The sequence below is a fragment of the Ciona intestinalis genome, unplaced genomic scaffold, assembly GCF_000224145.3.
Source record: "Ciona intestinalis unplaced genomic scaffold, KH HT000075.2, whole genome shotgun sequence".
Lineage (NCBI taxonomy): Eukaryota > Metazoa > Chordata > Ascidiacea > Phlebobranchia > Cionidae > Ciona > Ciona intestinalis.
In genome coordinates, this window is record NW_004190397.2 from 387,841 (window position 1) to 413,873 (window position 26,033).

At 32.9% G+C, this 26,033-nt stretch overlaps 3 protein-coding genes across 7 annotated transcripts in view; 2 read left to right on the forward strand and 1 right to left on the reverse strand.

The window, feature by feature from the left end:
- The window catches only part of LOC100178957 (centrosomal protein of 290 kDa), a 17,025-nt gene extending 3,833 nt beyond the window's left edge, over positions 1–13,192 (forward strand). The window contains exons 8-31 of one of the 2 annotated variants that reach the window (XM_009863010.3): positions 197–303; positions 715–838; positions 1,214–1,348; positions 1,661–1,755; positions 2,266–2,404; positions 2,630–2,829; positions 3,076–3,160; positions 3,359–3,487; positions 3,865–4,002; positions 4,678–4,817; positions 5,127–5,324; positions 5,705–5,861; positions 6,987–7,100; positions 7,292–7,440; positions 7,717–7,862; positions 8,377–8,525; positions 8,994–9,089; positions 9,376–9,549; positions 9,999–10,169; positions 10,530–10,654; positions 11,242–11,383; positions 11,970–12,046; positions 12,436–12,553; positions 12,816–13,192. In XM_009863010.3, the coding sequence (XP_009861312.1) occupies positions 197–303; positions 715–838; positions 1,214–1,348; positions 1,661–1,755; positions 2,266–2,404; positions 2,630–2,829; positions 3,076–3,160; positions 3,359–3,487; positions 3,865–4,002; positions 4,678–4,817; positions 5,127–5,324; positions 5,705–5,861; positions 6,987–7,100; positions 7,292–7,440; positions 7,717–7,862; positions 8,377–8,525; positions 8,994–9,089; positions 9,376–9,549; positions 9,999–10,169; positions 10,530–10,654; positions 11,242–11,383; positions 11,970–12,046; positions 12,436–12,553; positions 12,816–13,085 (3,378 nt within the window). In that variant the 3' untranslated portion in view covers positions 13,086–13,192. The remainder of the gene's footprint in view (positions 1–196; positions 304–714; positions 839–1,213; positions 1,349–1,660; positions 1,756–2,265; positions 2,405–2,629; positions 2,830–3,075; positions 3,161–3,358; positions 3,488–3,864; positions 4,003–4,677; positions 4,818–5,126; positions 5,325–5,704; positions 5,862–6,986; positions 7,101–7,291; positions 7,441–7,716; positions 7,863–8,376; positions 8,526–8,993; positions 9,090–9,375; positions 9,550–9,998; positions 10,170–10,529; positions 10,655–11,241; positions 11,384–11,969; positions 12,047–12,435; positions 12,554–12,815) is intronic. The other variant, XM_018815435.2, reaches the window with a different exon arrangement.
- A 109-nt stretch (positions 13,193–13,301) lies between these two features.
- Positions 13,302–24,775, forward strand: LOC100182049. 4 transcript variants are annotated; one of them, XR_003396735.1, is made up of 15 exons: positions 13,302–13,818; positions 15,535–15,726; positions 16,164–16,297; positions 16,852–16,981; positions 17,650–17,738; positions 18,056–18,221; positions 18,881–19,038; positions 19,597–19,649; positions 19,994–20,096; positions 20,513–20,665; positions 20,916–21,009; positions 22,140–22,225; positions 23,204–23,372; positions 23,817–23,902; positions 24,501–24,672. XR_003396735.1 is itself a non-coding variant. In XM_026838342.1 (15 exons), the coding sequence occupies exons 1-15, from the start codon at positions 13,575–13,577 to the stop codon at positions 24,599–24,601; spliced, it is 1,992 nt and encodes a 663-aa protein (XP_026694143.1). In that variant the 5' UTR covers positions 13,302–13,574; the 3' UTR covers positions 24,602–24,672. The 4 variants fall into 4 exon arrangements, 3 of the variants coding, with proteins under 3 accessions (XP_026694143.1, XP_018670982.1, XP_002125093.1); XM_026838342.1 differs by having other exon boundaries at positions 20,882–21,009; XM_018815437.2 differs by lacking the exon at positions 13,302–13,818 and adding an exon at positions 14,418–14,577 and having other exon boundaries at positions 20,882–21,009.
- Positions 24,776–25,116: 341 nt separating this feature from the next.
- Positions 25,117–26,033, reverse strand: part of LOC100181624 — a 16,389-nt gene continuing 15,472 nt past the window's right edge. The window contains exon 4 of the mRNA XM_018815461.2: positions 25,117–25,206. Coding sequence (XP_018671006.1) covers positions 25,175–25,206 — 32 coding nt within the window. The 3' untranslated portion in view covers positions 25,117–25,174. The remainder of the gene's footprint in view (positions 25,207–26,033) is intronic.

A 26,033-nucleotide genomic window follows, 5' to 3' on the forward strand; every position in this document is an offset into this window, starting at 1 on the left:
TACGACTCCCATATACCGATGCTAAGTATTTTAAACCCGATCAGTATGTTTGGATATCATGTCTTCAAGCTGTCCCATCTTCCCCCACCCTACTGTACATTTTGTTATGTATTCTGATTTGGGGAAATTTCGCCTGCCTGCATACCTTGATGTTTTTAAAATGTGGCGACCAATAATATTATGTTTCTATGTATAGGTACAGGAGGACCACCAGGTGGAGTGGGAGAGCAGAGAGAGCGAGTTAGAACGATTACTCGACCAATTTCAAAATCAACAACGCGAAGTTAATAAAAGAGCAAAAAAGTTTGTATTTTTATTATTTTTTAACTAAATAGGATTTTGCTCCTACCCATTAGTCATTCTGATTGTCCAAAGTGTCAGAAATTTCCAAAAAATGTAGCTTTAGATATTTTACGTTATTATTTTTCGTTTTTTTCACTGTTTTTTTTTATGTAATTTTTTATTACTTTTCAAAAATTATTACCCACAAAAATACATGTGTGGTGACTTTTCAGGAAGACACTGTATTTTGCCAGAACTAAAAACTTTGTTTTTTTATTATTTTATAACCAAAATGTTTATTTCATAAAAATTTTAACAAAACTGGCCCCATTTGTGGCAAAATAACAAATTATTCAACAAAAAATCTAAGATTTTATAGCTATCATTAATTCATTACCAAACTAAAATTTTACCCTTTAATTATTTTTACAGATTGGATGATTTTAGCGAAATTTTGCCTCAAACGTCACTTTCTGTTGAAGATCAATTGAAAAAAGCTTTGGAAACAATAAAAGAACAAAGAAAAACAATGACAAATCTACAAGCGCAAGTTAAGGTATTACGAACTCAATTTTGCACTTTTTTTGCACAACTCGATTAACAGTGTAGAACCTAATCAAGTGTTTTTGGTATTCATTATTTTTATTTTTGATTTTGCACATACAAACACAAACGGACATATCCCAAACTTAACTACGTCTGTAAGAAGGGAATCTGAGCGTGATCTGATGGTCTTACAGTTGAACAATTCTTATGTGTGTAAAGAATTCTATTTTAATCAGAGACTGACGATGCCATTTGCGTGAAATATATATCTCATACAGAACGCAATTTGTTGAAGATTTTTGTCCGTTATATTTTCGTAGCACCAGATCCTATTTATTTATTTATTTATTTCTGTTTTTATTTTTGTTTTTGTTTTTTTTTGTAGAATCTTGAATTTGAATCGGATCGTTTAAAAGACGCTCGACACGCACTTGAGGGCGATATAACGTCACGTGATCGAATTATCAACGAGTTGCGACTTCACATGCCGACTACTGTTGTTCTGCCAGAACCTCATACAGTGAGATATGTTGAATTTATTGATTTTGTTGACTTTTTGTTGATTTTGGTGAATTTGTTGATTTATTTGTTGTTTTTTGTTGAATTTGTTGATTTGTATTGATTTGGTAACTTTTGTTGAATTTGTTAATTTTTTGTTGAGTCTGTTGTTTTTTTTTCTTAATTTTTGGCGTTTTTGTTGTTGAATCTATTAATCTAAATTCAACATATTAAATTATAAGTATATCTATACGTTTTCTGCAATATTTAGTAAATTTGTTGAAAAGTTTTGTTGAATTTTGTTGAAATATTTTGTTGATATATATTTCAACAGACGGATAACGAATCAAAACAACAACTCGACGTGGCAATAAACACGATTGAAACTTTAAAGAAAAGATTATCTGCTAAAGAACAAAGTATAGAAAGGTATGTATGCGCTATGGCACAGTAGTTAGAGTTGCCTGCCTCTAGACCAGAGGTTTTGGGTTCAAAGCTTGGCGCTGCTACCATTGCAAGTGTACGTGTCAAAAAACATTCTTTTTAAATTAAAAAAAAAAAATTTTTTTTAATTTTTTAAAAAATTTTTAACTTCTAGACCAGAGGTTTTGGGTTCAAAGCTCGATGATGCTACCATTGTAAGCGTACGTGTCAAAAAACATTCTTTTTAAATGTTTTTTTAATTTTTTTTTTTAATTTTTTTTTTTAATTTTTTATAATTTTTTTAATTTTTTTTAACTTCTAGACCAGAGGTTATGGGTTCAAAGCTTGATGCTGCTACCATTGTAAGCGTACGTGTCAAAAAACAGTTTTTTCAAAATTTTTTTTTTTAATTTTTTTTATAAATTTTTTTTTAGCCTCTGGACCAGAAGTTATGGGTTCAAAACTTGATGCTGCTACCATTGTAAAACACTTTTTCAAATTTTTTTGATTTTTTAGGTATAAAGAATTGCTTGAAGAATCGCGCAGAGATCACGAAATGATGTCAGCAGCTCATGAGCGTGATTTGCTGCTCATGCAGAACAAGATTCACGTGAAAACTGATGACGCATTCAACAAGTTTAAACAGGCAGCTACTGTAAGTATTTATAGTAGTTTTTCATTTTATTTTAACTGTTTTTCAATGCCTCTTAATGTCCCTATGTTTTATTACAAAAATATTCCTCCAGGGTTTAAAAAACAAACATTTTCAAACTGTGCACATTTAAAACAAAATAATTTTCATTTTAAAATTTGTTTCTGAGAAAATTTTTTTTTTTTCTGTTTTTTTGCAACGGGTAAAATTTCTTCTTTATCCTCCAAGAGCGCCTCCCAACCTCCAGGATCGTCTGCTCCCTCCGCATCCGATCTTCGTCATCTAAACGAGTTAGAAGACATGGTTCGCGAGCAAGATGCTGCAATGTCGGCTCTTATGGAAAGAGTTCGATCGTCAAACGCGGATATTTCTCGTCACAAGAGAGCGCTGTTGGACACCAAGAAACAACATGAGGCAGAAAAAATGAAGTAATTTTTTTTATCTTTTGTTTCATAGTTTTATTTATCTTTTTTTGTAGTTTTTTTCTTTTTTTTGCAGTTTTTTATCGCTTTTTTATTTTTTTTATTTTTTTTATTTTTACGTTTTTTGTAGTTTTTTTTTCTATACCTTTTGTTTTTACCTTTTTTCCCATTTTATTGAAACTTTTATAGTTTTTATTCATAATTTTTGTTTTTATTTTTTTATAAATGACACATACAATTTTTTTGCTGCAGAATGCAAGAGACACATGACGTTATGTTAAACGCATTACGTATGAAACTCGCAAAGAAACATAAACAAGTTGAGGCAACGACAACGGTAAGATTTAACAAAAAAAAACAGTTTCTTCTTTTGTTATTCAATTATTTGTTTTCACAAAAAAATACAAAAGAAATAGCTTTTTCACAAAACAACCATTTTTGTCTTTAAAATTCTTTTTTTTTTAATAAATGTAATAAAGCATTACTTTTTTACAAATATTAAACATTTTTTTTGTAATTTATTGTTTTTATACAGGAATTATCAGTCACAAAAGAAGAATTGAAGAGACAGAAGGATGCGAACACCCGTGCCCCTGCCGCATCCATGAAAAACCTTGTTCAGCGTTTAAAGGAAGAACTTGCTGAAAAAGAAAAACAACAACAGGTATTGTTAATGTTTACAATATCACGTTTTTATATAAAACAACTTCTTTAAGGGATTTTGATTTAAAAACGCTGACCACAAAGTAGCATACTAACTCGAAAGTGATGTATGAAACAAAACACCTGTGTTATAATGACTGTCGTTTTCTACCAGGCAAGGATAAATAAGTTACATGCGTGGTAACTCGTAAGCTGGCACAAGGTGTATGAAACAGAACACCTGTGTTATAACGACTGTCGTTTTCCGGCCACGCGAGGATAAATAAGTTACATTAATTCCTAGCAGGGTTTTTATCTGGTTTATCTATACAAAAGCCACATATTATTTCACTTCAACAAAGAAAAACACAAAATTTAGCTTAAAAATCTCATTTTCAGCAATTAAGCCATGCGTTAAAAGAGCTACGTGTTGATCTGGTGCAGCAGGCTCAAGAAAACGTACGAGCGGCAACCGCCGGCGAAGCTGACACTCATAATGTTACAATTCTCGTGGAAAAGAGAACAGCTCATTATAAGGTAAATCATATTGTGACCTTTGGTTGTTTATTAAATAAGAAAACAAAGCTAGCGAACAAAACAGATCTTAAAATGTAGTATCAACGTTACGGTGTAATATGTAATGAATTAAAAACAAAACCTTCGTCAATGTCATTCAGTAACGTAACATGTGACTCACCAAATACCGCATTGTGGCGCTATAGCAAATAAAGTAAATGATTGGGACCTAACTTAATATCATAACAAAAGCATATTTTTTTATCCATTAAAATATTTATTAAGTAAATAAACGTGAATTTTTATCTATTAATACTTTTGTTAAGAAGTTGTTTTTTTTTTTTCCAATTAGTTTTCATAAATAGGTGTATAAAAGTTAACAAAAAAGCGAAAATCACAAAATAGCTGCAATTTCAACAAAAATTCGCCAAAAATTTAAACCAACCAATCAAAAATCACCAAAATTTAAATCGACCAATCAAAATCCACCAAAATTTAAACCAACCAATCAAAATCCACCAAAATTTAAACCAACCAATCAAAATTCAACAAAATTTAAACCAACCAATCAAAATAAGGCAATTTAAGTACATGAAATATATATATTCATATTTTTTCAATAAAAAATTATTCTTTTTCGTTTACTACCAAATGGGACGGGAAAATAAAATAAAAACATGAACCATCTTACCCCAGGACGACATTGAAGATTTGAAAGACGAAATTGCCCAGCTTCGTCGAAATTTAAAACAATCGGAAAAAACGGAAACTACTCTTAAATCTGAGCTCCGGAAGACTTTAGAAGAGGCAGAGAAGAAGAGTCAAGTCATCCAGAGGTATTTTAATTTTTTTCTTGTTATATTTATTCAAGTGTTTAGTTATGATTATCGTAGTTTTGAATATATGGTTGGGTGGGGAAAGATGGGACACATTTCATTCCATTTTTTCGTCCTATTTAGTAGTAAACAAAGAACATTTAAAGAATTATTAAACCGTATCGTCACGACTTCCATAGACCATTGTTAATTGTTTAAAACACGATCAGGATATTGGGATTTTATGTGCCAAAGGTGTCCCATCTTCCCCCTACTATATATATTAGAACTATGGAAAAATAATTTTTAAATTATTTCATTTTTTTAAAGATTAAAGTCCGATCTCCACACGAAGGAGACAGAGAGCAAAGATCTTCGCGAGAAGATGAAGAGGTTGCTTCGGAACAAAGGTCCGGATGCGGGGATCAAGTTTGGGGAGGATCAACCTCTAAAGATCAAATTATCGGAAGGGAGAAAAGTGGAAGAGGATGAGATCAAACCTGTGGATGCAGGGACCAAAAATTTGAGGTTCGAGAGTTTTTCGTTGACCTCGTGCTTATTGTTGAGTTTAATTTAGTTTAAAAATTTAAAAAATGATCAAGTATATCTTAAATTCAAAAAAAAGTCTAAAAATTTTAGGTTTAAGAGTTTTTTCGTGGGCATCGTGCTGATTGTTAAGTTTTGTTTAGGTCAAAAATAAAAAAATGAAAAAAAAGATTAAGTACAATTTAAATTTTAAAAAAGTCTAAAAGTTTGAGATTTGATAGTTTTTCGTTGACCTCGTGCTCATTGTTGAATTTTGTGGTTTAATTTAAAGTCAAATGTTTAAATTTACAAAAAAAATTAGGTTTTGTATATTTATTTTAAGTTTAGTAATTATTGTTTGAGAATATTTTTGTATGCTACAGTAGGCCAAGCTCTGCAAGTTCAAAGTTACCAAGATCAGTTTATTCAAGTCAAGACGGAGAAAAAAATGAAAAATTAAAATCGGAAATCGTGAATTTGAAACGTGAAGTGGAAAATCTAAAGGAAAAATTAAAGAAAAAAACAGAAATCCCTGATAAGGTAAAGTTTTTAAATTTTGGTAAAAATTTGTTTTTTTTATATCTTAGACAAAATGAATTTATTTTTCTGTATTTTAGGAAAAAATGTTTTAATTTTTAAAAGTTCGGGTAAAAAAGTTTGGTTTAGGATTTTAGAAAACAAGTTTTTTTTAGATTTCAAGTAAAGTTCTTTTTTTTTATTTTTTTAAAAATGTGTATGAAATCTTATTTTTTTTGGAATTTGGAGAAAAAATATTTTATTTGTTGAATTTTTTGTAAAATTCTGTTATTTTTATCAAACTTAAAATGTTATTTTTTATTATAAACAAAAAAAGTTTAATTTTTAAAAACTGGCTACAAATTTTTACTATTTCAAAAATTATCAAAAAAATATTCAACAAACAAAAAAAATATGACATAAAACATGATTTTTCGTAAAAATTTATATAAAAAAATTATAACTCTAACCACCACGCCCCCAAAGAAATGGTCACGCCTACTTTTAAGCTCAACCAGTTAAACAAATATACCCTTTGGCCAGATTTCTAAAGCCTTTTGTGGAGCCGGAGTCACATTATAACGTATTGTGCTTCAATGTAATATGACTCTTAATTATAAAGGGTCTATAAGAGTGCTTAACTAGTTATACTGAAGCTTAGTTAAATGTAGTTATACCGTATTTGGTTTTTATGTAGGATTAAAAAAAAAGTATTTTAGTGAGATATGTGGGCTTTAGAGTTTTGTTTTCAATTATAAAGTTTATTTGTTGCAGTCAGGCATGATATAATGTATGTCGAATATAGAAAATTTATTTTTGTATTATGTTATAACTATAAGAGCATGAGGTGTATGAATACACCATGTGTGTCTGGTGTATAAGAAGACACCAATGTTCTAACTTGACAGTGAGCATGAGGTGTATGAATACACCATGTGTGTTTGGTGTATAAGAAGACACCCATGTTATAACTTGACAGTGAGCATAAGGTGTATGAATACACCATGTGTGGCTGGTGTATAAGAAGACACTCATGTTATAACTTAACAGTGAGCATGAGGTATATTTCATGCACCTCATGCTCACTGTCAAGTTATAACACGAATGTCTTCTTATACACCAAACACACATAACATTTCATACATACAGACCACACTGGAAGTAGCAAAATGGGATGTTAAAAAACAGTGGCAATCCAAAGTTGAAAGTTTGAAATCTAAACTCCAAGACGCAGAAAAACAAGTAACAGCACAAGATAAACAAGTAAGTTTTTTGTTGTTTTTTTTATTGTAATTTTGTTATTCTTTGCTAGTTCTGTTGTAATTAATTTTTTTTATTTTTTCTCTTGTATTATTTATATATTACAATTATTATTTTCAAGTTATCTATGCTTTTTATTTTATTTCTGTTTTTTTTACAAATAAACAAAATTTAAACTTTAAGTTATTCTTTAGATCGCTGCACTGCGTGTCGCGAATTCTCGCTTGGAAAAAGAAAAACTTCGAAAACCGGTAATTCCCCTAAACCAATACACGGATGATGCAGCGCCACCTAATGGGCTCGAAGTAAAACAACATCTGCATACTATCGAGGAACTTAGCAGGTGCTGTTATGATGTCATAACTTGACAGTGAGCATGAGGTGTATGAATACACCATGTGTGTCTGGTGTATAAGAAGACACCCATGTTATAACTCGACAGTGAGCAAGAGGTGTATGAATACACCATGTGTGTCTGGTGTATAAGAAGACATCCATGTTATAACTCGACAGTGAGCATGAGGTATATGAATACACCATGTGTGTCTGGTGTATAAGAAGACATCCATGTTATAACTCGACAGCGAGCATGAGGTGTATATAAATCCCATTATTCCAGTCGTCTGCATGATCTTGGAGAGGAAAACAGCGACTTGAAAAAAATGACGACACTTCCTAAAAACAAACTAATAACTGAAATGCAAATGAAAAACCAACACCTTTCAAATCAAATGCAAGATTTACAAAAAGAGTTATTAACTGCAGGTAAAGAATGCGTTATTAAGGTAATGGGCAATCCTGGCCTAAATCTTAGGCGCCATGGCATGCCTTACTGTATGACCTCACCCATATAGATTGTGTGTATACAATGTTGGGGTAATGGGCCAACTCTGGCCTAAATCTAAGGTCCCTGGCATGCCCATATAGAACAGGGTATTAGGCCAACTTTGGCCTATATTCCCGTTTTAGGCTGTTAAGTGTCTTGTGTAAGGACACAAAATGCTAGCAGCACCAAGCTTTGAACTGGGTACCATCTGGTTATAATTGAAGTACTTTAACCCTGAGGGAGAAGACAGGACACCTTTAACACATAATATCCAAATATCTTGATCGTGTTTTAAACAATTAACAACGGTCTATGAGAGTCGTGAGGATACGGTTTTATATTTCTTTAAATGTTTTTTGTTTACAACCAAATAAGACGAGAAAATTGATTAAAACAGTGTCCTATTTTCCCCACCCTACTATATAATGGTTTAATAAATTGGATATTTTACAGGATTACGTCATGAAACGGACGAAACGCTTGCGTCACAATTTGAAGATAGAGAAAACCGAATGCAGGGTCGTATTTTACAACTGGCGTCCGAAAATACACAGTTTCAATTCGAAATTGAGCAAATTAAACATGATGTGCCAAGACTACAGGTATTGTGTTTTTGTGACTTGAGGGTTTTAGGTTCAAGGCTCACTGTGGTGGGTTCTGTATGGTGTAGTTTTATGTGTTTTTTGGTTTGTAAGTTGTAGTTAAATAGTATTGCAAGACGCCTGTTTTTAAACTGGACAGTGAGCATAAGGGGTATGAATACACCATGTGTGTCTGGTGTATAAGAAGACACTCATGTTATAACTTGACAGTGAGCATGAGATGTATGAATACACCATGTGTGTCTGGTGTATAAGAAGACGCTCATGTTATAACTTGACAGTTAGCATAAAGGGTATGAATACACCATGTGTGTCTGGTGTATAAGAAGACACCCATGTTATAACTTGACAGTGAGCATGAGGTGTATGAATACACTATGTTTGTCTGGTGTATAAGAAGACACCCATGTTATAACTTGACAGTGAGCATGAGGTACAAAACATTTTTAACATGTTTTCATTTGACAGGAAAGAGTTGAATTTCAACAACGTTTTATCAACTTGTTGAAATCCGAGAAAGCTGAACTTCAACAACGCGTTGATAAACTATTAATTCAACGAAAAGTAAGAAAAATAAAAAACTATCCTCAAAAAAAGGTTAAAAAAAGAAAAAAGTTAAAAAAAAAAAGAGACAAAATAAAATGCAAAATTCCCCCCCCCCCCCTAAATATTAATTAGAAAATATAAGGTAATAAATAAATAAAAAAAATGATGATAATTTCTAATTAAAAGAAATTTTAAATAAAGCAATTCAAGTTAAATAATTGAAAAAAAAATCAATTCTCAAATATAGAAATAAAATTAGTAAAAAAAATATCTCAAACTTTTGCTCTTATTTTTTTTATTTTAGGGTCCGGATGTTGGGGGAAGTGGGAAGAACATCCAAGAGCTAGAGAAGACAGTTGTCTTGATGAAGAAAGTCGTAGAACGAGTTCAACGAGAAAATGAGGATTTGAAAAAAGCTCCCGGCGTCGTGTCTAATCAATTACTTGAGCAACTTAAATCCGAAAATCAACTTTTAAAAGTGAGTTTTTTTTTATTTTTTGAATTTGAGAACCTTTTTTAAATGTTTAAGCATGTTTTTATATGTGTATTTTGTAAAAAATTATTTTAAAATGTAAAATGTTTCCTAATGCTGATAATTACGAAGCTTTTGGGTGTTTTTTTTTTAATTTTGACTTAAAAGTATTTAAAGTTAATCATAACATTTTAAAATTAAAATGTTGTTAAAAAAATATAACATTTTGATGTATGACTGATATTTTTGTATGACTGATATTAGCGGCATCGAGATTTGAACCTGGTATCCTTGGGTTAAGCTTTATCCCCTCAACAACTGAGCCATAAGACTAATAAAAAAAACTGAAAAAAATATTTAAAAAAAATTGTTTAAGTAGTCCTTTTTACTTTTGAATTCAAAAAAAGCAGAGTAAAAACCTTAAAAAAAATAATTTTTTTTTTAATTTTTTTTAGAACCGTATTAACGAAATGACTCAGCAAATTGGAGGGCAGCTAAGTTTACGATATGAAAGTAAAACGCAATCAGTTGAAAAATTAATGAAAGAAAATGAAAAACTTCGAAAAGATTTGAATAAAAATGCTACAACAAGGGACAGGATAAGGGACTCAAAACAAGTTTTGCAGGTTTGGTATTTTACTTTTTTTAGCAACGTTTTAGTGTGTAATTTTATATTTTATGTATTTTTGTATTTTATTTGTACGAATTATATTTACAAAATGTATTAGCATTTTTCATAATTTTTAGGAATGAAATTTGACATTTTTGGTTTTTATATATTATTTTTATCTTTTTGGTGTTTTGTGTGTGCTTGTAAATTCTATATGTGTGAGGTCTTACAGCGAAGCTTTTGCCAGAGTTGGCCCATTACCAAAAGGGTGACTTTATATTTTAAGAGTTTTGTACTTAAAAGTTAACAATCTATTTCTCCCCAAAATGTATAAAAATTTGTAAATATTTTTTTAATTTTTAACTTTGTTTTATAGGCAGAGTATAATAAACTGACTAAAGATTTTGAAGAAGTTAAGAAAAAACTTACAGTGGCAGAAAGCAAGGCTCCTAAGTTTGCTGGCAGTGGCAGTAAAGGCTATAACTCTGCTATTACAAGCAGGTACCTGTTTTTAAAGTCATGTATTTTATATATATAGTAGGGTGGGGGAAGATAGGACACTTTTTCATTCTATTTTATTGTCCCATTTGGTGGTAAACAAAGAACATTAAAAGAATTATGAAACCGTATCCTCACAACTTTATTTGACTGTTGTTAATTGTTTAAAACACGATCAGCATATTTGGATATTATGTGCTAAAGATGTCCCATCTTACCCCACAGTGCTATATATAACTACTCTGTTCGAAAAAAGCAACAGTTTTCGCTATTTTAAATTATTTTGCAGAGGCGTCGTCCGTCACAGGGAAATACTTCTTCACAGCTTTTATGGACTGTTGTTAATTGTTTAAAACCAGATCAGTATTTTAAAAAACTGTGTGCTAGAGGTGTCCTCTTCCCACCCTACTATAGTACTGTGTTGTAAGATAGGAATCTTTAACACATAATATCCGAATATCCTGATCTTGTTTTAAACAATAAACAAAAAATTCTGGGATTTAATTATTTTTGAAATTAAAAAAAATAATGTAGAAAATTTGCAAATTTTTAGAAAAATAATTTTTTATTTGGAAATTTAAAAAATCTAGAATGTTGGAATCAAAACTTCGTAAGACGGAAGCGGATTTAGAGAAGAAGACGAAAGAGGTTGGAGGATTAAAAGATGTCCTTGAAGATCAGAGGATGCAGGAAAATAAACTTAATAAAGATGTGGAAAGATTACAAGAGCAGGTGATGCGGTTTGTGGTTGGAAGATTTTTTTGGGATGAGTACCTCATGCTCGCTGTCAAGTTATAACATGAGTGTCTTCTTATATACCAGACACACATGGTGTATTCATACATCTCATGCTTACTGTCGAGTTATAACATGAGTGTCTTCTTATACACCAAACACAACTCGTGTATTCATACACCTCATGCTCACTGTCAAGTTATAACATGGGTGTCTTCTTATATACCAGACACACATGGTGTATTCATACACCTCATGCTCACTGTTGAGTTATAACATGGGTGTCTTCTTATATACCAGACACACATGGTGTATTCATACACCTCATGCTCACTGTTGAGTTATAACATGGGTGTCTTCTTATATACCAGACACACATGGTGTATTCATACACCTCATGCTCACTGTTGAGTTATAACATGGGTGTCTTCTTTTATACCAGACACACATGGTGCATTCATACATCTCATGCTTACTGTGTAACGTGGGTGTCTTCTTGTTATAACTCAACAACATGTTATAACTCAACAGTGAGCATGAGGTATACACCACATACACATAATAAAATAACCATCATTTCCAGGTGGAAGTACTCGAGAGGTTCCCGCTTGGAGCCGGCGGTTCTGATCCCAACACTGTACGTGAACTGCAACTAACAAGGTACTGTTTATACCATAGGAGTTTTTCATGTTAATTAATCGCTATTGAGCCACGTTTAACTGTAATTAATTCCATAAATCTGGTCCTGATCTAGTGCTCATGGATTTGGTTGATTCTCGTAACAAAATAACAGCCTACTTGGTCTAATTTTAGGAGTATTTCTGACGCGTTGATATTCCAAATTGTCAAGTACAGGTTTAATAATACAAATTATGTTTGATTTGAAATGGTAAATTACTTAAGGAAAAATGTAAAATAAAAAGCGTGGCTGCTAAATCGATTTGGTTTTTGTTTGCTATGCTCATTGTCAAGCTTCATAAAATTTTTTGTAACTATGTTTTTTTTATAAAAATTTTAAAAAAGTAGAAAAATTAAAAATATTTTTTTAGGCTTACTGTCGCGCGATTGGAGAATGAAAAAGAAGAACTTAATCACCTGATTAAAACAGCCAATCAAAAGCTCCGAAATCATGGATTAGACGAAAATGGGCCAAGCACGTCAGAACAGGTAAAAATATAAAATTTTAAATAGTTTTGGAATGAGAATTTTTAAGTAAAGCATACAGTCAATAAGTTTTAACTGCAAAAAGGATAAGTTTTTAAGTATCTCATAAACAGGCTAAATTTAATTTTGTTTTAACAATGGTATAAAAAATAAAACTATGGGTAAAATCCAAGTTTTAGGAAATAAACTATATCATATTTTTAATTTTTTGTAAAAAAATTATTTTGTTAGGTGCTTTTTTACAATATAAAACATACAATAATAGGAAAAGGAAATAAACACAACAAAAGCAGAAAACGTAAGACTTGGAACAGAAATGCTCATTTTGAGAAAAGAGAACGAAAAATTGACGCAAGATATAGAAAGAATGAGAGAAGAACTCTCGCATTTTGATGGTGAATTTTTTGACGAAATTGAAGACCTAAAATATAACTATTCAGAATGTATCAAGAAAAATGTGGCTTATGAAGAGCAATTACGTGCGTTGTCACAACAATTTGGGGTCGCATTTGAGATCCCTTCTTCAGATGATTAGATTCACTTTTTTTTGAAAAAACTTTGGATAACAAGTGCCGTTTTTTTCACATTTTTTTAAATTTTGGGTAATTATAGTTAGGTGGGGAAGATGGGACACCTTTTCGTTGTATTTTTCGTCCCATTTGGTAGTAAAAGAACATTTAAAGAATTATTAAGCCATATCTTCACTACTTTCATAGACCGTTGTTAATCGTTTAAACGCGATCTGATATTTTGATATTATGTGCTAAAGGTGTCCCATCTTCCTCGCAGAACTTTATAAAAAATTTATAAAGATTTCATTTTTAAAACTTGTTTTTTACAACTTAAATTTATTTGAAATAGAAACATAATAAAAAAGTAATTTTTCCCTTTTTTTACTTTGGCCATTTTTTCATTTCCAAAATTTTCCAAAATCTTAACAATTGGACTAGGAAATTTACCAAACAGTTAAAATTAAAAAAAAAGAAAAGTAGTTAAGGCGTTATCCACTGTATTTTATCATGATATGCATCATTTTATATACACCATTCGCATACTGATTCATCTTTGCAACTATAGTAGATTTTTGTTGCGAATTCTGTTTTTTGTGCACGTTTGTTACCTACACACACTTAGAGCATTAATATTAAACGTATTTTTTTTATATATTTTGAACCTTATGGTTCCAGATGTGTCTTTTTTAATATGCAGCTTTGTGAGTTTTTATGTCCTTGTGCAAGACACTAAACGGCAATTGCTCCAACCCAGTGGTCACTAATTGGTTGTCTAAATTGTCAGCTATACAATATATAATTAAATAACAATCACCCACAAAGTTACATACGTGGTAACTCGTAAGCTGGCACGAGGTGTATGAAACAAAACACTCGTATTATAATAACTGCCGTTGCCCCACCACGCATTTGATAAACAAATTACATTAATTCAGTTATAATTACGCGATTACAAAAACAAAAACAATTACTTCCAAAGCTTTATATATCCCAAACTCACTAGCTCGAGATATATTTAGCGACCATGCATGGCGCGCAACAGGAAACCCGTGCAATTATTCCTACTAGTTTAGCCCGCCACACGAGGAAACTAAATGACTTGACTATTCCTGCTATAAAAAAAACAAGAATTACGCAGATAACTACAGATGCGATACTAAAATAACCGAAACTGTCTTAGCAGCATGCAATGTGTCATAAAAACAACTGCTGTAGACGGGGCATTCGTGACTGTAATGACGTTCTTACATGAAATGTTTAGAATTTAAAAACACGAGAAGACAACGTGCCGAAAGTCGCCTTGAATTTTCTATTTTAACTTAAATCACTTTCGTTTTCTTACTTTATTAATTTAAACTTCATACAGTAAGCGTACACTTCGTTAAACTGCAAACTGCTATTCTTTAGTAATGGGAGACGCTTTTAAATCTAATACAAACCGCGTGCCAGAAGTGCAGTATGAAGACGACTTAGGCGAAGGTATATATTCAAATGATATTGAACCACAAAATACAGGTATTTTTACTCTTTGACGATGGTAAATGTTTATATTCCTATTGGTCGTTTCATTTGGTAATAAACAACGAATATTTACAAAACTACACAGCCGTAGCTTTAAAAGAGCGTTGTTGATTGTTAGAAATACGATCAGAAAATACGGGATTTAGGTGCTAACGTTACCCCATCTTACGTACAGTACTATATGGTATATGACAATATTCGACGCAAAGATAAAAGCGCTCGCCTATAGAATATATACTTGTTGCGCAGCACTGCTACTAAAGCGCGTGTATGTGTCCTTGCACAAGGCAGTCAACTGCAATTACTCCAACCCACTGGTACCTTGTTACCTTAAATAAATGAATGAATGAATGAATGAATGAATGAATGAATGAATGAATGAATGAATGAATGAATGAATGAATGAATGAATGAATGAATGAATGAATGAATGAATGAATGAATGAATGAATGAATGAATGTAACTTACTTTATCCTCGCGTGGCTGGAAAACGACAGTCGTTATCAAACGGGTTTAACACCTCGTGCCAGCTTACGAGTTACCATGTATGTTACTTTGTGACATATATGTAGGCCTACCGTTAGGAGTCGCCAGGGCAAAATATTACCCCTACTTTTGAGATAGCAGTGCCGTCAGTGACAAAGTTAATTAGTGGTAACTCGTAAGCTGGGACGAGGTGTATGAAACAGAACACCCGTGTTATAACCACCGTCGTTTTCCAGCCACGCGAAGATAAAGTAAGTTACATTCATTCATATGTTTTAGCGTGTCAATTTTTACCTAAAGACTTTTACCCTGCTGTTAGTTGTCTATAAAAATGGCACCCCAGATTTTACTACTCTATAGTTGTATAGTACCTAATGGATTGTACAATTGTACTTTTTTCGAAATTTTAATTCTATCTTAAATAAATGAATGAATAATTTTTTGTAATTTTAATTTTCTTTTAGGCACAGTTGCACTACCAGCCCTACCAAAAACGACCAAGCCATTGGATCAGAAGAAAAAACACCCTATAAGATTTTGGCGAGTTTTTGTTTGTGTCGTACTGATTGTAATTATTGTTATTGCAGTAATTATAATTCATCTTACATTTGGACGAAAGCCATCATTGGCACAAAGTAACACCCAGGAAGTGGCAGGTGAGTTCTTTTGGTGGTAGTAAAGAATCTCCCCCCACCTTATTTGCTAACCACTAACCCCTATAACCACTAACCCCCTAACCATCAACCACTAACCACCAACCTCTAACACTTTCCACCAGCCAATTTTGCTATATACCGGAGGATTCTTCACAGGTTGTGTCCTTATGCAGACTTCACTTCCAATTAGAACTTTTTAATATGTTTAATTAAATGTTATTTACTTAATTTACATTGTATCGTCTGTAGGGTGTAACGGTCAGACATTTCATCCAAAACATTATATATTTTCTTTTCTATCAATAAGCGTGTTTTAACAATTGTTGTTTTACCGTTACTACCCATCTTTTCGCTTTTGTAAACTCTCACGTTTTTCATTATCGTGACTGAAGACACGAAATAAATTTCATTCATTCATTAAAATAAATATAATATAGAACAACAACAACAAATTGCATATGGAACTTTAAACAACCCAGCACTGTCTTGTCTGGATCTTAAGAATTCTACTGAAGTAACGACAGATGGATATTACTATTTAAAACCGCTGGGTACTCTTATACCATTTCAAGTAAGATTATAAATTTGTTATAAATATTGGGTAAAAGTTGAATTGATGTAACTTACTTTATCCTCGCATGGCCGGAAAACAACAGTTGAAAACACGGGTGTCCTGTTTCATACACCTTGTGTCAGCTTACGAGTTACCAAGTATGTTACTTTTTGGGTGATAATTTTTGAAGATATTTTCAGTTTTTTTATGTGTGGTTGATAATTTGGACAACTCATTAGTGACCACTGGGTTGGAGCAATTGCAGATCAGTGTCAACTGTGCTTTGGCGCTGGACATCAGTGCCAACTGTGCTTTGGCGCTGGACATCAGTGCCAACTGTGCTTTGGCGCTGGACATCAGTGCCAACTGTGCTTTGGCGCTGGACATCAGTGCCAACTGTGCTTTGGCGCTGGACAAACCTAAAACTCATATTACAACTGCCGGTTCCAATTTAACACATGTACTTGTTTGTTCATGCACATTTAAAAAAAAATATATTTCTGGTATAATATATATATCTACATAATATATGTATGTCTATGTGTTAAAACATTGAATTTGTAATTTTTCAGGTCTATTGTGATATGACAACTGCTGGCGGTGGGTGGACATTAGTAGCATCTGTTCATGAGAATGATATAGATAGGAAATGTTCAACAGGAGATATGTGGTTTAGTAATGACCAACCAGAATATACAATGTGTAAGAAACCTATATATATATTAATTACCTCTTGATTTTTTTGCTTCAACCCAATGGTAACTGATAGTTTGTCCAAATTATCAGCCATACGTAAAAAAATAGAAAAAAATCACCCACAAAGTAACATACTTGGTAACTCGTAAGCTGACACAAGGTGTATGAAACAAAACACTGTGTTGTAACTGTCGTTTTCTGGCCTTGCAAGCTTAAAGTAAGTTACGTTTCATTTAATTATTGCTTGTCTAGAAAACGACAGTAGCTATAACACAGGTGTTCCGTTTTATACACCTCATGCCCGCTTATGTAACTTTGTTAGTGAATATTTCAGTGAATTTGTTTTTGTATTAAATGTAACAGGTGAAGTGTTGATAAAATGCAGATCAACCAGATAAAGAATATAAACTATAAAGCCTGGTTTGCATTTTAGATGTATGAGACTAAAAAATCGGTCGTTTTTTTCGTTTTCGTGTTATAAAGTTTCTTTTTTAAAACAAGAATTAATTGAATGAGGTGAAGTGGTTAGCGCGCCTCCCTCTAACCCAGAAGTAATGGGTTCAAGGCTTGTCGCTGCTACCATTGTGTGTGTATGTGTCCTTGGGAAGGATAAAGCAAGTTATCATAAACTATAGTAAAAAAAGCATAAATTTATCCAATTCTTAATTTTTCAGCCAGAAATTGGGAAAATAGAAATACATTTGGAAGGGTAGACCAAGCTACTTCAGCTGATTATAAAAACATTGGATATTCGTCCATGAAGGTTTGTTTTGTAAAGTGAATGTAATTTTGTAAGCGTGTTTTAACAACTGTAAGCAGGTTTAAACACCTATTGTTTTGTTGCTATATCCTGTCTTTTCGTTTGAAATATTTCTAAATCTTCGCTACCTAATCGAAAACAAATAAAGTTATTATTACTATTATTCACCAAAATTATGACTTTGGACGATTGGTTAAAATTTTGTTGTTTTGTTGCCGTATCCTGTCTTTTCGTTTAAAATATTCAAAAAACTTTAATAAAGTAATAGAAGAGACAAATAAAGTTATCAATATTATTATTATTCTCTAAAATTTTGACAGGCATCTAATGTAATGTTACGCCATGTACCAAATAAAACACCTGTCCCGAGAACAGCAGTGGAAGCTGGATTACAATATCATACCAGCAATAATTTCCTTGAATCTCTTGGTGGTAATCTGTTCTCTACATACACTCAGCACTACCCCATGAACCCAAAAACATCAGGTAAAAACGAGTAATTATTTTCCTACATTATATATTTCTTAAGAAATTATAACATGGATGTTCGCATTTTTCTGTTTCCTACACCTCGTGCCTGCTCACGAGTTACAACATTTTTAACTTTGTGGGTTTTTTTGTTTAAGTTTTTTTTGTATGGCTGACAATTTGAAATGTGTTAATTTTTGTTTATAAAATGGGCATAAAAATGATGTATGAATGTATATATCATGTGTATGTGACTTCCTTTATCCTCGTGGCTATAAAACGACAGCCATTATTATACCAGCTTACGAGTTACATCATATGTCACTTTGAAGGTAATTGTTTTTTATTTTTTGCATGGCTGATGATTTGACAACCGATTATCAACAACTGGGTTAGAGCAATTGCCGTTAGGTGTCTTGCCCAGTACACATACTCCCACAAATGTAGCAGCGAAAAGCCTTGAACCCATTACCTCCGGGTTAAAGGCAGGCCCGCTAACCAACTGTGCCATGGTGCCAAACCATAATTTAAACTGTGTTCTTTGTAGAGGCTGTTCCGTTTCATACACCTCGTGCCTGCTTACCAGTTACCACAAATTTAACTTTGTATGTGATTTTTGCATTTGGGAACTGAAACTTTAGCATAATAATAACTTAAACTGTTTTCTTTTATTTCAGTTGCATACCCTCCTGTATCTGACTTAGCTAATGCAATAGCTGCTCTTGCCCCCAATATAACTGCAGGGATACCAGATTTTTACAACTATGATTATGGTTCAAGAAGTAACACATTAAGAGATGGTGGAAATGGAACGTTTTCTACATATGGCATGAAGGTTTTATAATTATGCATAAATGTAACTCACTTTATCCTAGCGTAGCTGAAAAAACGACAGTCATTAAAACAGGAGTGTTTTGTTTCATACACCTTGTGCCAGCTCACAGGTTACCATGTGTGTAACTTGTGGGTGATTGGTTTTTAATTTTTTTATGTATAGCTGATAATCTGGACAACCCATTAGTGACCACTAGGTTGGAGCAATTGCTGTGAAGTGTCTTGCCCAGAGACACATACGCCCACAATAGTAGCAGCATCAAATCTAACCTTGTAATCTGTCGTTATAATGCTTGCTATTACAACTGTGCTACAGTACCGGCTATGTAAAAGTATTGCTTACATATTAAGCAAGATGGGACACATTTTTATCCTCTTTTATTGCCTATTTGGTAGTAAACAAAGAACATTCAAAGAATTATGACACCGTATTCCCACGACTCCCATAGAAAGTTGTTAATTGTTTCAAATAGGATCAGGATATTTGGAAATTATGTGCTAAACATGACCCATCTTACCCCTCCTTACTATAACGTGCAATAACAAACTTAAATTGCAGATTTCTTTTCAATTTAGTGCTGGGCGCTCAATACACTATGATCAGGAATATAAGTAAGTTAACAGGTTGTGTTTTTTTTTCTGCACACATTTATTTCCATTAGAAGTTTAAGTTGAAAATAATTAAACATAAATTGTTTGCTAGGTGTAGCGACCATGCCTATTTTCTTCCAATTAAACGTAAATATGTTTTTAACTGTAAGCGTGATTTAACAACTTTTGTTTTGTCGATATGTTCTGTTTTTTTAATATTTCTAAATCTTCGCTATCATAATCGAAGAGACAAATAAAGAAAAAGATTTTTTAGGTATGGCTAATAAACTGGACAACCCATTAGTCACCACTGGATTGGAAAAATTGCCGTTAAGTGTTATTAATGCGACAAACTAAATTCACAGATTTATTGATACTAATACTGCGATGACCAGCAGGAAATCTCATCCATTTATTCTTGTAGCTGCCATAGAAAATCACAATTTTAAACGTTTTGGATATTATCGGGTAAATAAATTTAATTTGCATTCAAATGTAGATTTGTAATGTAACTGCTTACGACAGTTGTTAAACACGAGTGTTCTGTTTCAAATACCTCGTGCCTGCTTATGAGTTACCAAGTATTTTACTTTGTGAGTGATTATTTTATAAGGGCATCCTATTTGTTTTTTTGTATATGGCTGATAATTTGGACAACCCGTTAGTGACCATTGGGTTGGAGCAATTGTCATTAAGTATCTTGCCCAAGGACACATACGCCCACAATGGTCGAAACTCTTAAAGCAAGGTGTATGCAACAAAAAACCTGTGCTATACAACTATAATTACCCTGTCATGCAAGGTTAAGTAATTTTCATATAAAAATTTAATAAAAAATGGTTATTAAAAAAAACATTTTTTGTTATAAATTTTTTTTATGACAGATTCGAAGCCAAAGAGCTGAGGGAGATCTGCTTATGTCATACAATGGTAAAATTACAGATGGTAATTTTGAGCTTCAATACAGAGCTAGGTGTTTTTATGGAAGAACTGTTCCAAGTGTTTGTGATGTTGTATTTGCAGTTAATAATACCAAGGTAAAAAAATGTTTTTTTATAATAATATGAATGGATGAAATTTATTTCGTCTTTTCGGTCTCGTGAACAAAGAACAAGAAAGTTAACAAAAGCAAAAGACGGGCCCCTACAGACGATACTATCATAACTTATATCAGGGCATGCATAATTACATTCTCTAAAGTACACAAACACCTGTAAGTCTAATTTTAGGCTTTAATTTGTTTATTATTTCAGGATTGGTTTTCATCAACCACATTTTATTTGTCAGATAGAAGTATCAAGTCTTATAGGTCTTTTCGGTATGATTGTTATATATTTAATTACGCAAGAAGAGTTATGTTTGGATACACAATGCTTTCAAGGTAACTTATTATAATTATTTATGAATGAATGAATGTAACTTGCTTTATTCTCGTGTTGCCGGAAAACGTCAGTCCTTAAACACAGGTGTGCTGTTTCATACACCTTGTGCCAGCTTACCAGTTACCTCGTATGTAACTTTGTATGTGAATATTTATTTTTTTATGTGGCGCTGAAAAATTACAACCTATTAGTGACCACTGGTGTTGGAGAAATTGCAGCTGAGTGTCTTAAACAAGGACACGTACGCCTACCATAGTAGTGTTACGTAAAGTGTGGTCCGGGACGCTGCTCTAACGGCCTACCTCAACTGTCTGATGTAGTATTTCTTAACAGTTTAATGGCATATAAAAACTCTTATAATAAAACAGGTAAGAATAACTCTCAAACACACTATAAAGTCTTGACCACAGTAACCAAATACAACAACGTTTTAACCATGGTAATCCAATACACCAACGCAACGTTACTACACCATACACACAACGAAAACTGCCGATCTTATGCAATACTAGGGCAGATGTAAGTGAAACAGACGAGTAAGGGGCACTCGCGCCGCAACGACCAATTATGCTTAAAGGTGAAACAAGCGCGAGACGTATACACCCAACACAAAAGCCAAATATAAAACGAAAGAAAAACTAGGAAACAATACGGAGAAACGCCACAGCAAACTACACACAAAAGCCAAAACCGTTTAACGCTAAAGGAAACAATACGTCACAGTAGCAGCAACGATGCATATAGTTATCAGTTATCACCATAAAGCAGTGGTTAAAGTGCTCTAGTATACATAAGTAAGGTCCTACAGTAAAGCATGACATGTTACATAGCGTTTATGTTAGAGTTGGCCCATTATCTGAACACCTAGACAAGCAGAGCAATTTCTTCATAACCCTAGTATGCTGGGTTCAAATCTTTATGCTGCTACCGTATAACAGAAATTTTTGTATCCTAAAAAATTCAGTTATGCCTTAAAAACAATAACCCACAAAGTTGCATGCAAAACTAAAAAACAGGGTGTCTAAAACCACTGTATATAATGTTAAGAATGATACCCATATTATACTGTTGGAATACCCTGTGAATCAAGGATAAATAAGCATTTTTAATTATAAATCTTTTCTTACAGATCTATGGGACTTCTTGTTACCCAACCTCAAATGGAAACAGCCCTTAGAAAAATTCTGCAACCATTTAAAAACTACACCTGGCCAGGTAATCTTGTTGTTGAACCAATTCTTTATACATCTGTTTATTGGATTATTATCTACTCTAAAGCAAGTAAAATTTATTTTAGGCCAACGCAAATTATTTGAATAACAGGCGACATTATTTGGAAGTTTTTTTGTTAGACAAATTTTTTGAACACGGTAGTGGTCATATGTATCCTTTTTGGTCGAACAGTTTTTTAATTCCTAATTCTAGCATTTATTGTTTTATCTCTTGATTGAAATCAAATCATAAAACATATTTATAATTTTTAGACTTAATTTTCAGATTTAAAACTGCACAATTAGCGTGTGTGCGCTGAGAGTAGACGAGTGCTTTTTTCCTATTGATATCTTTTTAATAAAATCTGTGTCTCTCGTTTCTCTACGCTCTTTTAGTTTACCTCTTGCGATAAATCATTATGCAGCCGCCACAATATGAATAATATTAACTTCTAACATTACCTATAATTACTGCATGATTACTGTTTAACTAAATTCACAAAAACAAGCGCTTACAAGTCAACACATGGTGCAGGACTTAATAGTAACTTGCTGTCCTGCTTTATCCTTGCATGGCTAGGAAACAACATTTGGTACAACACTGGTGTTCTGTTTAATACACCTTGTAACTTTTTAGTTACCACTTATATAACTTTGTGGTGATTTTTTTACTATATAGCTTGTAATTTAGATAACCCATCAGTGATCACTGGGTTGGAGCAAGTTTGCAATAAATAAGTTAAGAAAAAGTTTATGACAATTTAGATAACACGACAGTGATCAATGGTTGAAGTAACTTTCAAAAAAAGAAGTGTTAAAAATTTTAGTTTAACAACTTCGATAGATTAAAATTATTATTAGATATTTTGACAGTGATCAACGGTTAAAGTAAATTTCAGAAAAAGAAGTTGTTAAAAAATTTTGTTGAAAATTTTGGTTGGTAAAATTTTTAACCACTTTAACAAAAAGTTATACATTACAGGCCAATGTGAGTCCAATCATCTAGTAGTACCGGTGACATACACAACTGGTGAATCTAACTTAAGCAACTTTGTCCCACCTTACATGCATTCTGCAACTACCACTGGATTTTTACAGATTCGTGCTGAATCATATGATGGAACTTATTTTGCTATGTGTCCTGCTGTTAGGTAAGTTTTCCACAGCGCTGTGTGGTGTGGTTAGCGCATCTGCCTCTAACCCAGGACTAATGGGTTCAAGGCTTGTCGCTGCTACCATTGTGGGCGTATGTATCATTGGACAAGACACTTACTGGCAACTGCTCCAACCCAGTGGTCACTAATGTCTGTCCAAATTGTCAGCTGTAGAAATAATTTCAAAAACCTAAAAGTGAACATTCGGTTGGGGCAATTGCCGTTAAGTGTTTTGTGTTTTTTTGTAAAAACATCTGCAGGTAGAGTGGAAATCGTCAGTAATTTGTTTTGTATTCTCTTTCTTTTAAATGCAAGCAAATTATTCTGTTTAATAATTTGTTGCAGTAACGTAGAGTGCAGGCTTTGTTGATATTGTTAAGTGAGGTGTCTTAAAATAATTGAAAACCATCACATTTCAGTTCAAGAATTGTTACATTTCAGATTAAACAACTGCGATGGCCAATTTGTTTGTATTGGTGGTGTAAAAAATGGTTATTCGACGAGTAATGCATGCAATGACTTAACTGGTAAGCTTTTGAACAACTAGCCTTCTCGTTTATGTCAGGCGCCTTGACTCAGTTGGTTAGCATGCATGCTTATAACCCAGTGGTTCTTAAACTGGGGGGCGCGCCCCCCTAGGGGGGCGTGAAACACTCGGAAGGGGGGCGCGAAAAACTATAAAATAAAGTGTTATTACAGTGGTAGTCAAAAGGCTAAAACACGACGCAGGTAAAAGTTAAATTAAAAAAGCAAACATTTAAGCCTGTTTTTAAAACTCTTACACATGCTAAATGATTACGTGTCAATCCCAATGAATCCCTACTATTTCGTAACAAACAGTCTACCTAGCTAAAAAAATGGTAAATATAAGGTTAAACTACAACGTAAACTGAACAGTTATTGATCCCGATTATAGTAGCAGCAGCATCAGGTTTTAATACTTAATAAAAGAATGTAACTTACTTTATCCTCGCGTGACCGGAAGACGACAGTCGTTATAACACGGGTTTTCTGTTTCACCTCGTGCCAGGTTACGAGTTACCATGTATGTTACTTTGTGGGTAATTCTTTTTTTTTCTTTTTTTTAATAGTTATAACATACATATAATTGTTTTTCTCTTGCAGATTGGAATGGTATTGCAAACAATCCAGATAACCACATCAGTAAAAAATATGCACACTCAAAAGCAGATATTAAATCAACCATCATGATCTTTTACCGTTGAAAACGTGTTTTCATTTTTATTAGCTTATTTTCTTCCAATTAAATGTAAATATGTTTTAACTGTAAGCGTGTTTTAACAACTCTTGATTTGTCGCAATATCCTGTCTTTTCGTTTACAATATTTATAAATCTGCGCTGCTGTAATCAAAGAGACAAATAAAAGTTACTATTATTATTATTTATTCTCGCGTGACAGGGCACCGATCATCGTTATAACATGATTGTTTAATTTTGACACACCTTGTACCCGCTTCAGGAGTTACAATGTATTTACCTTTTTTGGGTAATTAGTTTTTACATTTTGTACTGATGGCAATTGCCGTTGGTGTTTTTTTCCAATGACACATATTCTTAAAAATATGTGTTACTCTTTGTTTATATACCGACTCTTTTTGTTTATATACCGACTCTGGTGGCATGTTATTTTGTGGTAGACTGACACGATAGATAGTGTAACAGCCTATGTATTAGAGTATCTATGCAAAACTTATTGACTTTCTGCTTTAAACACACAAATGCTTTTAAATTCATTTATATTAACTGTTCATCATTGATACATTGAATGGGGAACAAATTATTGTTTTAATTCGTTGAGTCTTTGCATAACTTCATTGATGTCCTCATCTGCTAATGTTAAACGTCGGTGAACAAGCGTATATAAACTTAGATCTGTTGTTTAGCTAATGTGATAGAATAACACCGTAACATATGTGAATGAAATACCATTGCTGCATAGGCTATCAGTAACTGCTTACCGCTTGCTAGCTCTTCGTTCCACCATCCGAAACGACGACGACGTAAGACGACGGTACGACGACGACGACGACGATAAAGGGCAGCGGTGGTGTCAGTAAGAACGAGGATTCCGACGACGAGCAAAAGAAGACTAACTGACTTGTTCATCTGCAACGCGAAACACGTATAAGTAAAACAATAAGAAGTTTATACGAGTTACTTACGTTTACTTTGTGTCCTGTAGAAGACTGGTGATTTATTGAGCAGAATCTGTGCTTTATATAGGAAATCTGCTGCTCCTTACAGGATGTATGATTTCTCAAAGATTTTGTTTAAAGAAAAAGCTATTCTCACAAACGTGTCTCATCTCTGGATACAACACCCGAACTATAGAAGGGAAGGGAAGTGGGCCTTCTCACGAAAAACGTTTCAACAACTTCCATTTTGGCTTTCTTGCTTCGTGCTGCGGTAACGCCGATGTTGTTTTTGATTGACAGGTTGATTGGAGTGTTTTGCAGCAACATGCAAGTCTTCTGTTTTGCAAACCGCAAGTGTGATCATAACAGCAACTGTCAATCAATTCTCTTCAAACTAAAATTTCATCCAACATCCTGTTTTCGGTTTTCGAAAAACGTTTCAATTACTTCCTTCGAAGCAATAGAAGACTTGAATCTCTGTTCCTAAGCTAACAGTAGATA